Below are 22,133 nucleotides of genomic sequence, written 5' to 3'. Positions count from 1 at the left end.
CTGGTGATATGAAATCTGTTTAAACACTTTGACAATATATACTTTTTATTTTTTTATGAATACAGTACTCAGAACATGCAGATATCAGATACTGAATGTAGTTTTTTTGTTTTCGATTTTGCACCTGACCAGGTAAACTCTCATTTTCATTGAGCTGTTATAAACCTGTAAATGAGTTGAATCACATTTAAACATCCAGAAATGAAGAGTTCAGAGTCTGAGGTTTCCAGAGATACTAAATATTAGAGCTCGACCGATATGGATTTTGCTGTGGCCGATATGAAACCGATATAATGGGAGTTGGAGCTGCTGATATATTTAGCGATGTAAAAATTCACTGTAAATGTTGAATTGTTTAAAAAACTTAGGTTTGGCTCTGGTGGATTTTAAATTGGGTTTATTTAGGCAACATTTATTGTTATTCTGCCTCTTTACGTCATATTTACAGACAGTAGATTGGCCTAATGGCATTTTTGCATCACATTCTAGACACTAGTGATGGGGATTCCAGTTCTTTTTAGAGAACCGGCTCTTTTGGCTCGGCTCACTAAAAGCTGCTGGTTCTTTTGGCTCCCAAGCGACTCTTCAGATTGTTTTGTTGCAAGCAGGTCTAAAGCAGGACTGAACCAGGTCTAAACCAGGACTGAAAAAGGACTAAACCAAGGACTAAAACAGATCTAGACCACGTGTAAAACAGGACTAAACCAAAACTGAACCAGGACTGAGTGTCAGGACTCGGTCTCTATCTCGTGCCCAAAATATATATGCACGTTTTTTTTTTCATCCTGTGTACACGCAAATTTCTCTAAGTTTCGTTTTCAGCCGCTGTCAAACCACGAGTCTGCATGCGGCGTGAAGAGAAAAATAGTGAGAGAAAGAGAAAACACCACTTCCAAAAAGGATCAGGCTCCCGTCGTTCGCTTCAAAGAGCCGGATCTAAGAGCCGATAGCCGATATGCATCCAGGTGCTCATATCGGCCGATATATCGGTCGGGCTCTACTAAATATGTCTGTGTTACAATTAAGTTCATGAGTGTAAAAATCATTTATAATCACTCGTGGGAGTCTGTTTTCTTTTATGCAGTGATGCTCTATGTGCAGTTCTGGTCATATATGTTTGGTTTGTTCCTTGTCGGCGTCCGAGGGGGAAGAGTTAACGCTCTGAATGGAAGGTTCTCGATCGTTCCACAGTCGCCACGTCTACATGAGAGCTTTATGTCAGAATAAAAATCATTTAATCCAGAATAAAAATGAATTCCGCTTTGAAAAGACAACTTTACTAAATAATGCCGTGACATCTCCATAGAAACCAGCAGGTGACGGACGCTTCACCAGAAAAGTTCCACAGCGCACCTTTAAATCCAGTTAAACACGTGGATAATTGTTTGTGTCCAGAGACGGGTTTGAGGAGGAGAGGATCGAGGCGCTGCTTCATAAAATCGAGATTCAGATGAAACACCAGACGACAAACTTTGGCCTGGCCCTGGCCTCGGTGAGTAAAACCACGACGACGCTCTCGGGGTTCAGTTATTCTCTCGTCCGTACTGTGAGCTCGCATCTCCACAGACCTGAACCAGGGCCTCTTCCTGCTTGTTTCCATGGCAACGTTGTTCTTTTAGCTCTAATCTTCCACAGTACGGTGTAACATGTGTTTATTTTTCCATGGATTCATGCAGCTGACCCCTGGAAAGTTACGTACTGTCACTTTAACCAAAAACTGACCTACAAATCCTGTTTGTGAAGCACTAAGATCTGTTCTTAAGATATAATCATTTATCTTAGTTATTAAAAAAACCAGATATTAAGTTATTAAATTATGTCACGTGTTCAGAATTTTCAAAATACAAATTTTTGGTTCAGTTCTTAAATTGTTAGTTTCCATAGCGACAGTGGCTCAGGTTGAACAGCTGATGCTTCATAACCACAAAACTGTTGGTGTGTAGTAGTAGGAGTAGGAGTAGTTGTAGTAGTAGTAGTAGTAGTTGTAGTAGTAGTAGTAGTTGTAGTAGTAGTAGTAGTAGTAGTAGTAGTAGTAGTTGTAGTAGTAGTAGTTGTAGTAGTAGTAGTTGTAGTAGTAGTTGTAGTACTAGTAGTAGTTGTAGTAGTTGTAGTAGTAGTAGTACTAGTAGTAGTTGTAGTTGTTGTAGTTGTAGTTGTTGTAGTAGTAGTAGCAGTTGTTGTTGTAGTTGCAGTAGCAGTAGTTGCAGAAGGAGTAGGAGTAACAGTAGGAGTAGTTGCAGTAGCAGTTGCAGTAATAGTTACAGTAGTAGTTGCAGTAGTATTAGTATCAGTAGTAGTAGTATTAGTAGTAGTTGTTGTAGTAGTTGTAGTTGTAATAGTAGTTGTAGTTGTAATAGTAGTAGTAGTAGTAGTAGTAGTTGTAGTAGTTGTAGTAGTAGTAGTTGTAGTTGTAATAGTAGTTGTAGTAAGTAGTAGTTGTAGTTGTAGTAGTTGTAGTAGTAGTAGTTGTAGTTGTAATAGTAGTTGTAGTAGTAGTAGTTGTAGTTGTAATAGTTGTAGTAGTTGTAGTTGTAATAGTAGTTGTAGTAGTAGTAGTTGTAGTTGTAGTAGTAGTAGTAGTTGTAGTTGCAGTAGGAGTAGGAGTAACAGTAGTAGTAGTTGCAGTAGTAGTATCAGTAGTTGCAGTAGTAGTAGTAGTAGTCAGTAGTAGTAGTAGTAGTAGTTGCAGTAGTAGTATCAGTAGTAGTAGTTGCAGTAGTAGTATCAGTAGTAGTAGCAGTAGTAGTAGTCAGTTGTAGTAGTAGTTGCAGTAGTAGTATCAGTAGTAGTAGTTGTAGTAGTTCAGTAGTAGTAGTAGTAGTCAGTAGTAGTAGTAGTAGTCAGTAGTAGTAGTCAGTAGTAGTAGTAGTAGTAGTGTACAGTAGTAGTAGTAGTTGCAGTAGTAGTAGTTGTAGTAGTAGTATCAGTAGTAGTAGTAGTATCAGTAGTTGCAGTAGTAGTCAGTAGTAGTAGTAGTAGTTGTCAGTAGTAGTAGTAGTAGTAGTAGTAGTAGTAGTATCAGTAGTTGCAGTAGTAGTATCAGTAGTTGCAGTAGTAGTAGTAGTAGTAGTAGTAGTAGTCAGTAGTAGTAGTAGTAGTAGTAGTAGTTGCAGTAGTAGTATCAGTAGTGCAGTAGTAGTAGTTGCAGTAGTAGTAGTCAGTAGTTGCAGTAGTTGCAGTAGTAGTAGTAGTAGTTGTAGTATTAGTATTTACCCGTCGTCTGTGTTCAGTACATCGCGTCGTCGTGGAATCACGGTGGAGATCCAGTGGAGCTGCTGCAGATCGGGGAAAGTGTGAACAGATTCAGAGAAGCTCTGAAGGAAAACCCCCGATACCTACAAGAGAAGGTCCAGAAGTACTTTAAAGTAAGTCCTCCTCTCACCCGACCTTCTGACCCTCTGACTTTCTCTCTGACCTTCTGACCCTTCTGACCTTCTGACCCTCTCCTCTGACTCCTCTGACTTCTCCTCTGTTCTTCTGACCTTCTCCTCTGTTCTTCTGACCTTCTCCTCTGTTCTTCTGCTGACCTTCTCCTCTGACCCTCTGATCTTCTCCCCTGCTCCTCTGACCTCTCTGACCTCTCCTTGACCCTTTCCTCTGCTCCTCTGACCTTCTCCTCTTTTCTTCTGACCTTCTCCTCTGCTCCTCTGACCTTCTCCTGTGACCCTCTGATCTTCTCCCCTGCTCCTCTGACCTCCTGACCCTCTGCTCTGACCCGCTCCTCTGCTCCTGTGACCTTCTTTGCTCCTCTGACCCTCTGACCTTCTCCTCTGTTCTTCTGACCTTCTCCTGTGACCCTCTGACTCTCCTCTGTTCTTCTGACCTTCTAACCTTCTCCTGTGACCCTCTGACCTTCTCCTCTGTTCTTCTAACCTTCTCCTGTGACCCTCTGACCTTCTCTCCTCTGACCTTCTCCTGACCTCTGACCCTCTGACCTTCTCCTCTGACCCTCTGACCTTCTCCTCTGACCCTCTGACCTTCTCCTCTGACCTCTGACCTCTCCTCTGACCCTCTCCTCCTCTGTTCCAGGAGAACACTCACAGACTGACCCTGTCCATGGGTCCAGATGATCAGTACCTGGAGAAACAGGCCAAAGCCGAGGAGGAGAAACTTCAGCAGAAGGTCCGGGCTCTGACGGAGGAGGACCGCAGGGAGATCTACGAGAAAGGTGACGGAAACATAACGTTCAGATGATCCGTCGTCTGTCGTTGTGTTGAGTTTGGGAGGAGCTCTGATCTTTGACGAGGTTTGTTTTTGTGCAGGTCTGGAGCTTCTCTCTGCTCAGTCGGCTCCTCAGGACGCCTCGTGTCTCCCGGCTCTGAAGGTGTCGGACATCGACCCCGTCACCGCCAGGACTCCGGTTCAGATCTCCTCTGTGGGTGCGTCATCACAACTCTTTTTTTTTTCCCGTTTTACTCATATATTTATTACTCCTATTTAAGGTTTTTATTGTAAAGTTTTCATGTTTATTTTTTAAAAGAAATCTCCAAACTTCTGCTCCTCAAACGTTTCTCCTTCTGGTTTAAAGTTTTTTCAGCTGAAACTCTCACTTTTAAACCAGGACTAAACCAGGACTAAACCAGGACTAAACCAGGACTAAACCAGGACTAAACCAGGACTGAACCAGGACTGAACCAGGACTAAAACAGGACTAAACCAGGACTAAACCAGGACTAAACCAGGACTAAACCAGGACTAAACCAGGACTGAACCAGGACTAAACCAGGACTAAACCAGGGTCTAAACCAGGACTAAACCAGGACTGAACCAGGACTAAACCAGGACTAAACCAGGACTAAACCAGGACTGAACCAGGACTAAACCAGGACTAAACCAGGACTGAACCAGGATTAAACCAAGACTGAACCAGGACTGAACCAGGACTAAACCTGGACTAAACCAGGACTAAACCAGGATTAAACTAAGACTTTAAAAGGACTAAAACAGGACTAAACCAAGACTAAACCAGGACTAAACCAGGACTGAACCAGGACTAAACCAGGTCTAAACCAGGACTGAACCAGGACTGAACCAGGACTAAAACAGGACTAAAACAGGACTGAACCAGGACTGAACCAGGACTGAACCAGGACTAAACCAGGACTAAACCAAGACTGAATCAGGACTAAACCTGGACTAAACCAGGACTAAACTAAGACTTAAAAAGGAGTAAACCAGGACTAAACCAAGACTGAATCAGGACTAAACCTGGACTAAACCAAGACTAAACCAGGACTAAACAAGGTCAACAAATCTGCACCTGACACTTTCACCTGCCTCACCTGTCTCACCTGTCTCACCTGTCTCACCTGTCTCACCTGTCTCACCTGTCTCACCTGTCTCACCTGTCTCACCTGTCTCACCTGTCTCAGCTCAGGTTAAACTTGAGAGATTCTAACGATCTTGATGTTGTATTTTGATCTTCTGTGTCATTTCCATCTTGAAGTACTAAACGTTAATCGTAAACGCCTCTTCCCCCCCCGTCCTTCTGTCTGTCCGCCTGTAGGGGGCGTCCCGGTGCAGTTGTGTGAACAGCCCACCAACGGCCTGGTCTACTTCAGAGCTCTGTGTAACCTCAACACTCTGCCCGAAGACCTGCGCCCCCTCGTGCCGCTCTTCTGCTCCGTCATCACCAAGTACGAGTTTATCTTTATTCACCTGTATCCAAGACGCCATCGCTCCATAAATCTGCGTTTTCCCCTACCCCCCATGTACACTTTTGTTTACTACAGGGCTCGCGTTAAGGCTGACACACAGTACAGGAGAATTTGCCCAATTTTAACTGCGATTTACTACTTACTCCTGGAGTTCAGGGAGACGTGACCCGACTTTTTGTCTTTGTGTGTGATTTTTGAAGCCGCTGCTGTGTGTGTGTGTGTGTGTGTGTGTGTGTGTGTGTGTGTGCGTGTGCGTGTGTGCGTGTGTGTGTGTGACTCTGAGCTGCTCTGTCAGATCATAATAACATCAGCAACACTACAGTAAGAGAATAAAACAAAGCATCAGAGGAGAGATGGACACAGAGACACAAGTTACAAACTCAAGAAATAGGGAAAATAAAGAGAAGACTTTGTTCCTCACCCAGGCCCTGCGCCTCATAGGCAGAGGAGGCGCTTGCTTAGGGACACATGTGTCTGACACGCCATCTAGTGGTGGCCATCACCATATTTTCATTAGCCTACCTACCTAAACTGGAATTTGCTTATTAAGCAAAAGATGTTCATTTAGTCTTCTTATGTACTTTAACTTCTTGGGTTCTTTTTAAAGACAATGCAGTAAAGTGTGTTTACCTTGTTGACATGTTTCGGCTGCTCGCTGCAAGCCATGTCAACAAGGTAAACACACTTTACTGCACTGTCTTTAAAAAGAACCCAAGAAGTTAATGGAATTTGCTTAATGTAACACATAACACCACAATGAACCGAACCGGGCTCGGACTGGTAATCTGTACAACCAGGCAAATGCCCAGGGGGCCAGTCCACATTTGGGCCCCCCACCCCCGGTCTTCAGTTTAGACTAACTCAAAATACACACTAGTGACACCCCCTCTTACAGGCCAAGGCCCACCCAAATCTCAACATGCTCACCCAAACCCCCCAAAAAACCTCATCATATATTACAGCGATCACTGCATAAAAGCATAAAGACTTTGTGGGAACAGATTTGTTTGTATTTCAGCTTTAATAAGCAACAGTCAAAAAACAAACAGAGCAGGTTTATGTCTCGAACACTTCTGCCTCACTCATGATCCAAACGCACTGACCGAAACCAACTCCTGTCACTCGGCCCCAAACAACACTTTCCCATGAAGCATTGCGGCCAAGTTCATAGGTCGATACAGTATTTTAATTTTGTCAAGTATTATTAAAATCAGATTCATCATAATTTGTGCTAAAATAGTCAGGATATGTTTTTTTTTTCTTTAATAAAAAAGTAGTTTATGTGGATGTTTGTGCATGCTCAGCAGACAGTGGCTCTTCCTGCATCAGTTTGCGGCGCCTCCGCTGTGTTACAGACAAATAATCGTCTGTTTTATACAGTGAGTCTCTGCTCCACTGGCTCATACAGCGGGAGTAATATTTGCAAAGGTCATTTTACACAGCCCTCCCCTCGAGCTCCTCACGACTTCTACACGCTCTGTTCACGAGGCACGTTTCCCGCCACATGTCGTACAGTTTGACATGCTACCAAAAGAAGCCTAGAGCAGCTAATGGGTCAGAACCGGCCCTGTCCTCACCTCTCATCAAGTGGTAAATTTAAACTGCAGCGTCTCGTCCACATTATCCATAGAATTTGTCCTCTGCAAATAATGACTCCAGTTCAACAAAATGGCTCTGTGAATCCAGTTTGAGTCATTCTTTAAAAGTAAAAAGGCCGGAGTAGTTCCTCACGTGCGTCTGTTTACATCCACACAGCGCACGGATCGAGCTGAAGCTGCAGATTCTCCACAGTGACTCGACTTCCCCATGACTTTATCTCCAATCTTTTATGCTTTAAAAATCCTGTACACTACCGTTGAAAAGTTTAGGGTCACCCAGACAATTTTGTGTTTTCCATGAAAAGTCACACTTTTATTCACCGCCACGAGTTGTAAAATGAACAGAAAATATAGTCAAGGTTAGAAATAATGATTTGTATTTGAAATATATTTTTTTCCTTCAAACTTTGCTTTCAACAAAGAATCCTCAATTTGCAGCAATTACAGCATTTGGCATTCTATCTGTTCATTTGTTGAGGTCATCTGGAGATATTTCACCCCACGTTTCTAGAATCGCCTCCCACAAGTTGGATTGACTGGATGGACATTTCTTGCGTACGTACGGTCAAGATGCCCACTTCTCTTTCTACTCTGCTTAGAGCCTTTTTGAGCTGTTCTCTGAAGGGAGTAGTTCACACCGCTGTAGGAAATCTTCAGTTTCTTGGCAATTTCTCACATGGAATAGCCTTATTTTCTAAGAACAAAAATAGAGTGTCGAGTTTCACATGAAAGTTCTTTTTTTTTCTGGCCATTTTGAGCGTTTAATTGACCCCACAAATGTGATGCTCCAGATACTCAACCTGCACAAAGAAAGGTCAGTTTTATAGCTTCTCTAACCAGATAAACTGTTTTCACCTGTCCTAACATGATGCACAAGGGTTTTCTAATCATCGTTTAGCCTTCTGACACAATGAGCAAACTCGTTGTACCATTAGAATTAGGGATGGGCATTCGATGAAATTTTCTTAATCGATCATCGAGATAATTAACGATCGATTATCAATTAATCATTAACGTTTTTATATTAAAATGATCATCATTATTATTACTATCTGCACTAATCTGCATAAATAAATTCAACTTTACGACATATAAACATAACGACTCTAGATCCACATCAGCTGTTTGACATTATAATGTGTTTAATTCAGTTTTGTTCAAATCTCACAGAAACAAAACTTAAAACCACATCACTAATTTACATAAACTAAGTGAAGATAAAAACTCCAGCTCTTGTGTCGCTGATGTGGTTCAACTTGTGTTGGATTAAAAGACATGACTCAGGTGAATACAGGTCAGTGTGACCAGATTTGTGTTTGTCAAAACCAGGACAGCGTACGGGGGGAGGGGGGCGGGGCCTCGTCATCCACATTGAGCGACTCTCACCTGGAAAAACTTTTTCCCACTGGACACAGAAACATATGTGCTGCTTTATCCACTGTGCACATGGACTCACACTTGTCCCAACGCAACGGAAAGTGTGGAATTTCTTCTACAAATCCTGGTTAAATCCACATTTGTGCTTCGGTTCGTTACAGACTGACCCACTGTTTGTGTCTCGCTCCTTCTGATGCAGAGACACATGTACACACCTGTTTGGTCACGACACACACAGCAACTTACAATCGGTTTGTCGATTAAAATTAACGTAATTGATGAAATTCTAATCGACTAATCATGTCCATCCCTAATTAGAACACTGGAGTGACAGTTGCTGGAAATGGGCGTCTACACACCTGTGTAAATATTGCACCAAAAACCAGACATTTGCAGCTCGAACAGTCATTTACCACATTAACAATGTATAGAGTGTATTTCTGATTAGTTTAAAGTTATCTTCATTGAAAAAAACAGTGCTTTTCTTTCAAAAATAAGGACATTTCTAAGTGACCCCAAACTTTTGAACGGTCGTGTATCTGAAGTTTTGCTCTACGTTTCACAAATAATAATCACACAGTTTTGACTTGTGTCTAAACTAGAAGTGCAGAGTCTGATCTTTGACACTTCAGAGTCTCAGAGCGACTGGAGACAGGAAACATCTGACGTCATCACAGACTCACACGTTTATCTCCTGATCCACACACAGATCCACTTACAGTTTGTTCAGACACACGGGGAATATCAGGCGCAGATCTTTTAAATGTTCTTTTGTTTCCGGTAGGATGGGCTGTGGGTGGATGGATTACAGGCAGCAGGCTCAGCGCGTGGAGCTGACGACCGGAGGCATGTCTGTGTCGCCTCAGGTCATCCCCGACTCCTCCCACCTGGACACGTACGAGCAGGTACTGTGCTCCGCCCCCGGGTCCGTCTCTGTCTCTGTCTCTGTCTGGGTGAGTTTCCTCTGAGCACAAAACCCCCAAAAAATCTGTCAAACCCTCCAGTTAAAGTCCTGACCAAGACCAGGTCAGGATCTGGAGATGGTCCCACCCAGCAGACAGTGTCGGGGAGTAACAGATTACATGTACCAGAGTAATCAGAGTACAAATGATGAGTAACTGTATTCAGTTACAGTTACTGTTTCAGTGAGTAGTAATTGGATTACAGTTACTTTGTTAAAATAAATGGATTACACAGAAGTATTTTCCTGTTTTCATATTTTGGGCTAAACCAGGACTAAACTAGGACTAAACCAGGACTGAACCAGGTCTAAACTAGGACTAAAACAGGTCTAAACCAGGACTAAACCAGGACTGAACCAGGTCTAAACTAGGACTAAACCAGGTCTAAACTAGGACTAAACCAGGACTAAACCAGGTCTAAACTAGGACTAAACCAGGTCTAAACTAGGACTAAACCAGGACTAAACCAGGTCTAAACCAGGTCTAAACTAGGACTAAACCAGGACTAAAACAGGTCTAAACTAGGACTAAACCAGGTCTAAACTAGGACTAAACCAGGACTAAACCAGGTCTAAACTAGGACTAAACCAGGTCTAAACAAGGGCTAAACCAGGTCTAAACCAGGACTAAACCAGGTCTAAACCAGGACTAAACCAGGTCTAAACCAGGACTAAACCAGGTCTAAACTAGGACTAAACCAGGTCTAAACTAGGACTAAACCAGGTCTAAACCAGGTCTAAACTAGGACTAAACCAGGATTTAACAGGACTAAATCCTGCTGTGTGGACGTGTTTCTTCGTTTTCTATCAATAATATTTTTAATTTGGTTCAGTAAAGTCTGGACTTTTTATTTTCTTTTATCAGACAAAACTTCTTATGTGAAGATTTCCTCGTCAAGTAATCCAAAGTATTCAGATTACATTACTCACTTTAAGTAATTTAATGGATTCTGTTACAAACTACATTTTGTTGTGTGTAATCTGTAATCTGTAGGGGATTACATTTTAAAAGTCACCTTCCCAACACTGCCAGTAGACTCTGGAGGACGGGTCAAATGCAGAGGGTTGTGTTGTGTTGTGTTGTGTTGTGTTGTGTTGTGTTGTGTTGTATTAATTGTGTGTACTTGCTGTGTGTGTCCAGGGGGTGGTGCTGTCGTCCTCGTGTCTGGACAGAAACCTGCCTCACATGTTTGAGCTCTGGAGAGACGTGTTCAACAGGTGACCTCCTCTGATCCTCACGTTCATGTCCAAGTGAAAATAAAAACTGTATTTATCATTTAAACATCACCTAAAGTCAAAGAAAATATAATAGAATATCAAATGTTCTTATTATTTAAAGGGCCCATCTCATGCCAAATCAACTTTTCAGTTCTTTTTACCTTCTCAGAGTGATGTGTGGCTCTTGTATTTGTCGCCCAAGTGGTTTTTAGATTGATTCTTTTTTTTTAAACAAATTGCAGCGTATTTCTGCCTCCCTCCCACGTGACAACGAACTAAAGCTGCTACAACGATGACGCGGCAGATTCACCTGTGACACGTCTGACGTAACAGAAACTTTCATAGTTCCTGGTCTGTGAATGTCTCCAAAAAATCTGTAAGATTTCAGAACTGTTGTGTAATGGAAGTTCCAAAACCCAAACTGTGCAGAAAATACAATGTGAAAAGAGTTATTTTGTGTGAGATGGGACCTTAAAGTTTCACTGTATAACCCAGAATTTACACCAGGACTAAACCAGAACTAAACCAGGACTAAACCAGGACTAAACCAGGACTAAACCAGGACTAAACCAGGACTAAAACCAGGACTAAAACCAGGACTAAACCACTAAAACCAGGACTAAACCAGGACTAAACCAGGACTAAAACCAGGACTAAAACCAGGACTAAACCAGGACTAAACCAGGACTAAAACCAGGACTAAACCAGGACTAAACCAGGACTAAACCAGGACTAAACCAGGACTAAAACCAGGACTAAAACCAGGACTAAACCAGGACTAAACCAGGACTAAAACCAGGACTAAAACCAGGACTAAACCAGGACTAAAACCAGGACTAAACCAGGACTAAACCAGGACTAAAACCAGGACTAAAACCAGGACTAAACCAGGACTAAACCAGGACTAAAACCAGGACTAAAACCAGGACTAAACCAGGACTAAACCAGGACTAAAACCAGGACTAAACCAGGACTAAAACCAGGACTAAAACCAGGACTAAACCAGGACTAAAACCAGGACTAAACCAGGACTAAACCAGGACTAAACCAGGACTAAACCAGGACTAAAACCAGAACTAAAACCAGGACTAAAACCAGGACTAAACTAGGACTAAACCAGGACTAAAACCAGGACTAAACCAGGACTAAAACCAGGACTAAAACCAGGACTAAACCAGGACTAAAACCAGGACTAAACCAGGACTAAACCAGGACTAAAACTAAACCAGAACTAAAACCAGGACTAAATCCAGGACTAAACCAGTACTAAACCCAGGACTAAACCCAGGACTAAACCCAGACTAAAACCAGGACTAAACCAGGACTAAACCAGGACTAAACCAGGACTAAGACCAGGACTAAACCAGGACTAAACCAGGACTAAACCAGGACTAAACCAGGACTAAACCAGGACTAAACCAGGACTAAACCAGGACTAAAACCAGGACTAAAACCAGGACTAAAACCAGGACTAAACCAGGACTAAACCAGGACTAAAACCAGGACTAAAACCAGGACTAAAACCAGGACTAAACCAGGACTAAAACCAGGACTAAAAACCAGGACTAAAACCAGACTAAAAGGACTAAAACCAGGACTAAAACCAGGACTAAACCAGGACTAAAACCAGGACTAAACCAGACTAAAACCAGGACTAAAGGACTAAACCAGGACTAAAAGGACTAAACCAGGACTAAACCAGGACTAAAACCAGGACTAAAACCAGACTAAACCCAGGACTAAACCAGACCAGGACTAAACCAGGACCAGGACTAAACCAGGACTAAAAGGACTAAAACCAGACCCAGGACTAAACCACCAGGACTAAAACCAGACTAAAAAGACAGGACTAAAACAACAGGACTAAACCTAAACAGAAACCAGACTAAAACCAGACTAAACCAGAACTAAAACCAGGACTAAACCAGGACTAAAACCAGAACTAAAACCAGGACTAAACCAGGACTAAAACCAGGACTAAAACCAGGACTAAATCAGAACTAAACCCGAACTAAAACCAGTTCTAAACCAGGATTAAAACGGGGCTAAAACAAGAATTAACCGGGACTAAACCATCAGGCGCAGACTGCGATTGATTGATCGATGATTCCACATCATTTTGAGTAAAAAAAACAAAAACATAAAATATTACTGATTTTCACTGGGCTGGTGCCTTTATGTTTGTACTGTCAGTGACTTTTTTTTTTTTTTTTTTTTTTAATAAATAACCTGGGTGTAAATAGCAGTAATGGATATTTGCTCTATGTGTAAATAACATCTGCCATAAAATCAAAAGGGGAAAGTCTTGTCACAGTTAAACTCGTTCCGGTGATAAAATGGGTTTGTGCTGTTGTGTCTGTCTCTTGTGTGACCGTCTCTCTGTCTCTTCTTTCTTTTCTCTCTTTTCTTTAAACTGTAACCGTGCTCGTGCGCGTCAGTCCTCGCTTCGACGACGAGGAGCGTCTGCGTGTTCTGGTGATGATGTCGGCGCAGGAACTGGCCAACGGGATCTCGTACTCCGGTCACATGTACGCCATGACCCGAGCCGCTCGCCACCTGACGCCCGCCGGAGACCTGCACGAGACGTTTGGAGGAATGGAGCAGGTACAGAGAATATACAAAGAATACACACAAGATAATACACAACAAGATACACACACGATACACACACAAACACACACAAGATACACACAATACACACACAGATACACACAATACACACACAATACACACACGATACACACACACACACGATACACACACACATACACACACACACAGATACACACACAATACACACACACAATACACACAATACACACACAAGATACACACAAGATACACACACAATACACACACAATACACACACAATACACACACATACACACACACACACACAGATACACACACAATACACACACAAGATACACACACACATACACACACACACACAATACACACACATTATACACACAATACACACACACATACACACACACACACAATACACACAATACACACACAATACACACGATACACACACAAGATACAAACATAATACACACACAAGATACACAACACAATATACACAATATACATACATGCGCACAGACACAATACACACAATACACACACGCATACACACAACACACACACACGATACACACAGGATACACAAAGAATACAAAAGAATACTGTATTTTTCGGACTATAAACACCTTTTATACCAACATGTTTTATTTTGGATCCTCCAGGTGAAGTTCATGAAGAGAGTCGCCGAGACCCCGGACCTGAACCACCTGATCCGGACTCTGCCCCGACTCAAGAAACACCTGTTTAACCCACACAACATGAGGTACTGAACCAGGACTGAACCAGGACTAAACTGAACCAGGACTGAACCAGGTCTGAACCAGGACTAAACCAGGACTGAACCAGGACTGAACCAGAACTAAACCAGGTCTGAACCAGGACTGAACCAGAACTAAACCAGGACTCTGAACCAGGACTAACCAGGAACTAAACCAGGACTGAACCAGGACTGAACCAGAACTAAACCAGGTCTGAACCAGGACTGAACCAGAACTAAACCAGGACTGAACCAGGACTGAACCAGAACTAAACCAGGACTGAACCAGGACTGAACCAGGGTGAACTGAACCAGGACTGAACCAGGTCTGAACCAGGTCTGAACCGGGACTAAACCAGGACTAAACCGGGACTGAACCAGGTCTGAACCAGGACTAAACCGGGACTAAACCGGGACTGAACCAGGACTAAACCGGGACTAAACCGGGACTGAACCGGGACTAAACCGGGACTGAACCGGGACTGAACCAGGTCTGAACCAGGACTGAACCAGGACTGAACCGGGACTAAACCAGGACTAAACCGGGACTGAACCAGGACTAAACCAAATACTGAAACAAATTCAAAACAAAATGTGTATATTATATATTTATACATTTGTATAATAATGAGAATAAAAATAAGCGTGTACATTTGTGTCAGGTGTGCGATCAACGCCACTCCACAGAAGATGTCCGACTCCTCCAAACACCTGGAGACGTTTCTGAGGGACGTGTCAGGAAACAGGAAGGACCGAAAGCCCGTCAGACCCACCACCGTCCAGGTACACAACACGTCTACATGTACTTTGAGTGTGTAATACAGGTACTTCAAACCGCTGGAGGTGTTGTATTTAAACATGTCTGTAGTGGACATATGATACCTACAGATGGAACAGCAGCTACATGATTTCGTGTAACAGAAAGTTAAACCACACTTTGGAACGTTCTCCATGGAGTTTACACCACAGTACGGAATATTACAGCCAAAGGAATATTTCCATGGAAACACACAGGAAGAGGCTCATCTCCAGGTCATTTAAGAGTCAGGTTTATCAGTAAAGACACATGTTTTCTGAGGGTTTCAGTGCGATAAACAACCAAAAAACAAAAACACATGATTTTCTCTTGGTCTATTTTTTTCCTAAAATGATACAAACTGTGGCTTTAAAACATTTTTAATGTTTTATTGTTTTAACAGAAACCCATCGACCCACGGCTCGAATCTGGACCCACCAAGACTCTCATCGCCGTATGTTCAGTTTGAAATAATCTTGACTCTATAAAAATCATCATCATTTATTTTATTTTTTATTTAGTCTTTAATTCTAATCTCATCCTCAGGATTCAAACTACCAACCCTGTCACATGAAGACTTTCTTCCAGATGCCCTTCCCTGTCAACTTTGTCAGTCAGAGCATTCGCACTGTTCCCTTCACACATCAGGACTACGCCAGGTAAACATGAACACTGCTCCCTCTATCACCACGGTAACGCCAGGTAAACACTGCTCCCTCTATCACCACGGTAACGCCAGGTAAACATGAACACTGCTCCCTCTATCACCACGGTAACGCCAGGTAAACATGAACACTGCTCCCTCTATCACCACGGTAACGCCAGGTAAACATGAACACTGCTCCCTCTATCACCACGGTAACGCCAGGTAAACATGAACACTGCTCCCTCTATCACCACGGTAACGCCAGGTAAACATGAACACTGCTCCCTCTATCACCACGGTAACGCCAGGTAAACATGAACACTAAAACACTGCTCCCTCTATCACCACGGTAACGCCAGGTAAACACTGCTCCCTCTATCACCACGGTAACGCCAGGTAAACATGAACACTGCTCCCTCTATCACCACGGTAACGCCAGGTAAACACTGCTCCCTCTATCACCACGGTAACACCAGATTTATAAGAGTCTCTCTCAGTCGGAGCAGAGTTTGTTTTCTGTCTCATTTTCTGGTATTTTCATCTTCAAATCGTAAAAAGTTAAATCCACAAATGTTTTTTTTTTTTTTTGATAATTTCTATTAATGACCAGCTCCATTCTCCTGCTCTTTTTATCCAACCACAGCGTGTGGGAGGGCATCTGACTCACCACAACATCTGCAGATTACAGTTTTTTGTTTTTTTTTAAATAACCTTTTGTATCTGTAGTATTTGTTGTATAAAAGTACTTCTGTGTTGCGTTCTGTGCTGCAGTCTGTGCGTCCTGGCGAGGATGATGACGGCCAAGTTCCTTCACGGCGAGATCCGAGAGAAGGGCGGGGCTTATGGGGGCGGGGCTCGGATGGGAGGCGGCCTCTTCACCTTCTACTCCTACAGGTACTTCACAATATTCACTGTTACTCACTCTGAAAATCACCTGATAAAAGTGATCGTCTTTGACATTCTGGAGGAGGAAAGTCGCCTGATAATTGAAATATAAAACTAAGAGTCCGGTTTGTGTTATTAGGTTCTTTATTCTGACCAAGAGTTTGTTTTTCAGAGCAGGTTTTAGCAGTTGAAACGGTCTTCTCTTGGTCTGAATAAAGAACCTAACAACATAAATTATCGGAAGACCAAATGAACCTCAAAGGAGTCAGGTTTGTGGAGATGCGAGTCCTCTCACTGTAAAGACACGTGTGTTCTGTGTAATAAACACGACCATAATGAAAAAATGTGCTTTTATTTTAGGTTATTTTTGGCAAAAAGTTACACAGAGTCAGTGCAGACCTTAGTCGCAGTCTGCAGATGTTTCTCTCTCTCTTCTCTCTCTTTTCTCTCTTCTCTCTCTTCTCTCTCTCTTCTCACAGTCTTTTCTCGGTCTTCTCTCTCGATCTCTCTCTTCTCTCGTCTTCTCTCTCTTCTCACAGTCTTCTCTCTCTTCTCTCTCTTCTCTCTCTTCTCTCGGTCTTCTCTCTCTCTCTCTCTCTCTCTTCTCTCTCTCTCTTCTCTCTCTTCTCTCTCTTGTTCTTCTCTCTCTTCTCACAGTCTTCTCTCTCTCTCTCTCTTCTCTCGCTCTTCTCTCTCTTCTCACAGTCTTCTCTCTCTCTCTTCTCTCGTCTCTCTCTCTTCTTCTCACAGTCTTCTCTCTCTCTTCTCTCTCTTCTCTCGGTCTTCTCTCTCTTCTCTCGTCTTCTCTCAGTCTTCTCTCTCTTCTCTCTCTTCTCTTCTCTCTCTTCTCACAGTCTTCTCTCTCTTCTCTCGATCTTCTCTCTCTTCTCACAGTCTTCTCTCTCTTCTCTCGGTCTTCTCTCTCTTCTCTCTCTCTCTCTCTCTCTCTCTCTCTCTCTTCTCTCTCTTCTCTCGATCTCTCTCTTCTCTCTCTTCTCTCTCTTCTCTCTCTTCTCTCTCTCTCTCTCTCTCTCTTCTCTCTTCTCTCTCACAGTCTTCTCTCTCTTCTCTCTCTCTCTTCTCTCTCTCTCTCTCTCTCTCTCTCTCTCTCTCTCTCACAGTCTTCTCTCTCTTCTCTCGGTCTTCTCTCTCTTCTCTCGGTCTTCTCTCTCTCTCTCTCTCTTCTCTCTCTTCTCACAGTCTTCTCTCTCTCTCTCTCTCTCACAGTCTCTCTCTCTCTCTTCTCTCTCTTCTCTCTCTCTCTCTCTCTCTCTCTCTCTTCTCTCTCTTCTCACATCTTCTCTCTCTTCTCACAGTCTTCTCTCTCTTCTCACAGTTTCTCTCTCTCTCTGTCTTCTCACAGTCTTCTCTCTCTTCTCTCTCTCTTCTCTCTCTTCTCTCTCACAGTCTTCTCTCTCTTCTCACAGTCTTCTCTCTCTTCTCTCTCTCTCAGGTACCCTTAGTTAGTCCAGACTCTGGCAGTGTTCTGTAGATGTTTCTTTCTCTCTTTCCTCACAGTTTTTCTCAGAGACCCTCAGTCGGTCCAGACTCTGTAGATGTTTCTCTCTCGTTCCTCACAGTCTTCTCTCTCTTTTCTCTCTTTCTCAGAGACCCTCAGTCGGTGCAGACTCTCTCAGCGTTCCGTCGAGGAGCAGACTGGGCTAAATCTGGACTCTTCTCAGACCAGGACATCGAAGAGGCCAAACTGTCGGTGTTTTCTGCAGTCGACGCTCCAGTCGCTCCGTCTGATAAAGGTCACACACTCACACTGCAGATAAACGCCTCAGTAACAGCACTTTTACTCCACTAATGTAAAGTTTAACTGTACTTTTACTCCACTAATGTAAAGTTTAACAGTACTTTTACTCCACTAATGTAAAGTTTAACAGTACTTTTACTCCACTAATGTAAAGTTTAACAGTACTTTTACTCCACTAATGTAAAGTTTAACTGTACTTTTACTCCACTAATGCAAAGTTTAACAGTACTTTTACTCCACTAATGTAACAGCTTTTACTCCACTAATGTAAAAGTTTAACTAGCAACTTTTACTCCACTAATGTAAAGTTTAACAGTACTTTTACTCCACTAATGTAAAGTTTAACAGTACTTTTACTCCACTAATGTAAAGTTTAACACTGTACTTTTACTCCACTAATGCAAAGTTTAACAGCACTTTTACTCCACTAATGTAAAGTTTAACAGTACTTTTACTCCACTAATGTAAAGTTTAACAGTACTTTTACTCCACTAATGTAAAGTTTAACAGTACTTTTACTCCACTAATGTAAAGTTTAACAGTACTTTTACTCCACTAATGTAAAGTTTAACTGTACTTTTACTCCACTAATGTAAAGTTTAACAGTACTTTTACTCCACTAATGTAAAGTTTAACTGTAACAGTTTAACTTTTTACTCCACTAATGTAAAGTTTAACAGCACTTTTACTCCACTAATGTAAAGTTTAACTGTACTTTTACTCCACTAATGCAAAGTTTAACAGTACTTTTACTCCACTAATGTAAAGTTTAACAGTACTTTTACTCCACTAATGTAAAGTTTAACAGTACTTTTACTCCACTAATGTAAAGTTTAACTGTACTTTTACTCCACTAATGTAAAGTTTAACTGTACTTTTACTCCACTAATGTAAAGTTTAACAGTACTTTTACTCCACTAATGTAAAGTTTAACTGTACTTTTACTCCACTAATGTAAAGTTTAACTGTACTTTTACTCCACTAATGTAAAGTTTAACTGTACTTTTACTCCACTAATGTAAAGTTTACCTGAGTAAAAGTCGTGCTTCCTCCTCTCAGCTTTATGTGACAATATGAAACGATTGGAACATTTGAACAACGATTTGTTTCTTGCAGCTCCGTCAGATCTTATTTAATTTGTCTCATTTTTGTGTCTGTCCTTCGAAAACACCAGATTTTGTGATGTATTTAAGGTTTTGTCTTTTAAATTTCATTCACTTCAAATTATAAATCAGATGTTACGTCCAGTTACTTGTACATCGACTTTTTCTCGAGAAGTGTCTTTTCCTTTGAGCCTTGAGTAAATCCTTTTTGAGTCTTTGAGCTCCTGTCTTACTCCTGTCTTGCACCTGTCTTACTCCTGTCTTACTCCTGTCTTGCTCCTGTCGTTGTGTCAGGGATGAGTTTGTTTCTGAGTGGAGTGACTGACGACATGAGAGACGTTCACAGACAGAGACTCTTCTCAGTTTCTCGTCAGGATCTGCTGGACGTGTCTGAGAGGTAAAAAACACAATCTGCTCTCTGTTCTGATTCCTCTTTTATGTGTTTATATTTGAATTTTACACCAACACAGTTTTACTCTAGGGGTGTGCAAAAATATCGGAATATCGATATATCGTAATGTGATGATACAGTATTGATATCGTGGGCTGCTGTATCGATATATCACCAAGAGTATTTTTAGGTGTGTTTTACTAAATTATTTTGTTACAGCTACAGTTTTGTTGTTTGTGGAGTGAAAGGAAACTCATTTATGCGGCGACACATTTGACATTTTTACTGTTTTGATGATTAAAATGTTTGTGTTTCATATGAACTTTTACAAGAAGAAGTGATTTAACAAAGACTTTTAGTATCACAGACATGATTTAGACTTTATTTTTTATTGAACTGTATCGAATCAATTTGAAATATATCGTATCGAATCGAAAGTGCAGTGTATCGAGATATGTATCGTATCGTGGCCTGTGTATGGAAGTATGTATCGTATCGGCAACTCCTTAATGATACCAGCCCTGGTTCAGGTTTGAGTTTGGATCATTTAGATTGAAATAAATAGTCCAAGTGTCTGAGTCTATTTGACGCTGATGCTTTTCTACAGAGACTTTCAAAGTGTTTTCTTCACTATTCTTCATTCACTCCACACTCTGTGGTGGTAAGACAGTACTGTAGCCACAGCTGCCCTGGGACAGCTTGTACACCACTTTCAAGGCAGTGTGGGTGAAGTGTCTTGCTTAAGGACAAAACAACAGTTTTTTTGCCACTGGTGCCTCACTGTAGCACCTGGTTTGCCCAGTGGTTTCCCATCCCAGTCCTGACCAGGTCCAGCTCTGCTGAGCTTCTGAGACGTGACAAAATCAGGCTTTGAAAAACCAGAATGACAACAACAATAACACTGATTATTATATTAACATTTGTAATGTCAAGATTCAGCGTCATTGTTGATGCAGTTAAATGTGAGATGTACTCAGATGATCATTTCACTTCAAATGGAAAATAATGGTAAAGTTCATCAGATAGACATTCTACAACTAAGTACCATAACTCTACTCACCGTAACACCGCTCACCGTAACACCGCTCACCGTAACACCACTCACCGTAACACTACTCACCGTAACTCTACTCACCGTAACACCGCTCACCGTAACACCGCTCACCGTAACACCGCTCACCGTAACACCGCTCACCGTAACACCGCTCACCGTAACACCGCTCACCGTAACACCGCTCACCGTAACACTACTCACCGTAACTCACCGTAACTCTGCTCACCGTAACTCTCGTAACTCACCGTAACTCTGCTCACCGTAACACCGTAACTCACCGTAACACTACTCACCGTAACACTACTCACCGTAACTCTACTCACCGTAACTCCACTCATGTAACACTACTCACCGTAACACTCTTCTCACGTAACACTACTCTTCTCACGTAACACTCTTCACCGTTTCTCTCTGCTCTGCTCTCTGTGTTTGTGCAGGTACCTGAGCGTCGGCCGCTGCACAGACGGAGCGGCCGTTTTGGGTCCGGAGAACGACGCGATCCGGAAAGACCCGTCCTGGATCATCAAATAAGACAAAAGGAGGACGCTGTTACGGTTTTAGTATTTCACATTTGAGGCGTTTTCAGTGGCCAAAGCTCTAGTTTTATTTCATTAAAGGAATCATGTTTTCGCTGCTCAAATCTGCACAGAAAATCACTCGAATTGAGAATATTCATGAAGTGGACCAACATGACTCAAAGGGAATATGTCTGGATTTGTTTTTGGAGATGTTCACTTGAAAACTACCGCTCCTCATGACATCACGAGGTGGAACAGAGCGTTTGGAGCTTTGCAGGTGTAGACGAATAATAAAGAGAGTAGAACGAAACAAAACACAAGTCCAGGTCTGATTTTGAGGACGGAACGACATTAGAACACGACTTAAATCTCACAAGAGTCGAACCTTTTACATGTTTAAACCGAGGATTAAAGTTACAGTGTGTCACTTTCTGGAGTTGGCACGACAGAAAACCAGACTTTGGTACGTTCTCCATCGTTACAGACAGTGTAGTGGAGTAACAGATTACATGTACCGGAGTTATGTAATCAGAGTACAAATGATGAGTAACTGTATTCAGTTACAGTTACTGTTTCAGTGAGTGGTAATTGGATTACAGTTACTTTGTTGAAATAAATGGATTACATGGTGGTATTTTCCTGTTTTCACATTTTGGGCTATAGTCTAAACCAGGACTAAACCAGGTCTAAACCAGGTCTAAACCAGGTCTAAACCAGGTCTAAACTAGGTCTAAAACCAGGTCTAAACTAGGTCTAAAACTAGGTCTAAAACCAGGTCTAAAACCAGGTCTAAAACCAGGTCTAAAACCAGGTCTAAAAC

The 22,133-nt window shown here is 42.1% G+C and overlaps 1 protein-coding gene across 7 annotated transcripts in view; it reads left to right on the top strand.

Moving 5' to 3' along the window:
- Positions 1-22,133, top strand: part of pitrm1 (pitrilysin metallopeptidase 1) — a 36,769-nt gene that overhangs the window by 12,805 nt on the left and 1,831 nt on the right. For 2 of the 7 annotated variants that reach the window (XM_055151990.1, XM_055151991.1), the window contains exons 12-27: positions 1,396-1,492; positions 3,231-3,365; positions 4,030-4,168; positions 4,263-4,379; positions 5,507-5,636; positions 9,417-9,537; positions 10,735-10,811; positions 13,250-13,415; positions 14,067-14,167; positions 14,824-14,944; positions 15,361-15,411; positions 15,504-15,616; positions 16,375-16,497; positions 18,097-18,242; positions 19,645-19,747; positions 21,233-22,133. The exon at positions 21,233-22,133 is cut by the window's right edge. In XM_055151990.1, the coding sequence (XP_055007965.1) occupies positions 1,396-1,492; positions 3,231-3,365; positions 4,030-4,168; positions 4,263-4,379; positions 5,507-5,636; positions 9,417-9,537; positions 10,735-10,811; positions 13,250-13,415; positions 14,067-14,167; positions 14,824-14,944; positions 15,361-15,411; positions 15,504-15,616; positions 16,375-16,497; positions 18,097-18,242; positions 19,645-19,747; positions 21,233-21,326 (1,834 nt within the window). In that variant the 3' untranslated portion in view covers positions 21,327-22,133. The remainder of the gene's footprint in view (positions 1-1,395; positions 1,493-3,230; positions 3,366-4,029; positions 4,169-4,262; positions 4,380-5,506; positions 5,637-9,416; positions 9,538-10,734; positions 10,812-13,249; positions 13,416-14,066; positions 14,168-14,823; positions 14,945-15,360; positions 15,412-15,503; positions 15,617-16,374; positions 16,498-18,096; positions 18,243-19,644; positions 19,748-21,232) is intronic. The other 5 variants (XM_055151994.1, XM_055151996.1, XM_055151995.1 and 2 more) reach the window with 5 other exon arrangements.

Source organism: Boleophthalmus pectinirostris, unplaced genomic scaffold, assembly GCF_026225935.1.
Source record: "Boleophthalmus pectinirostris isolate CB_2022bp ecotype Guang Dong unplaced genomic scaffold, ASM2622593v1 HiC_scaffold_16, whole genome shotgun sequence".
NCBI lineage: Eukaryota > Metazoa > Chordata > Actinopteri > Gobiiformes > Gobiidae > Boleophthalmus > Boleophthalmus pectinirostris.
The sequence above is the reverse complement of the archived record's forward strand: the minus strand, read 5'-3'. Positions and strand labels throughout refer to the sequence as shown.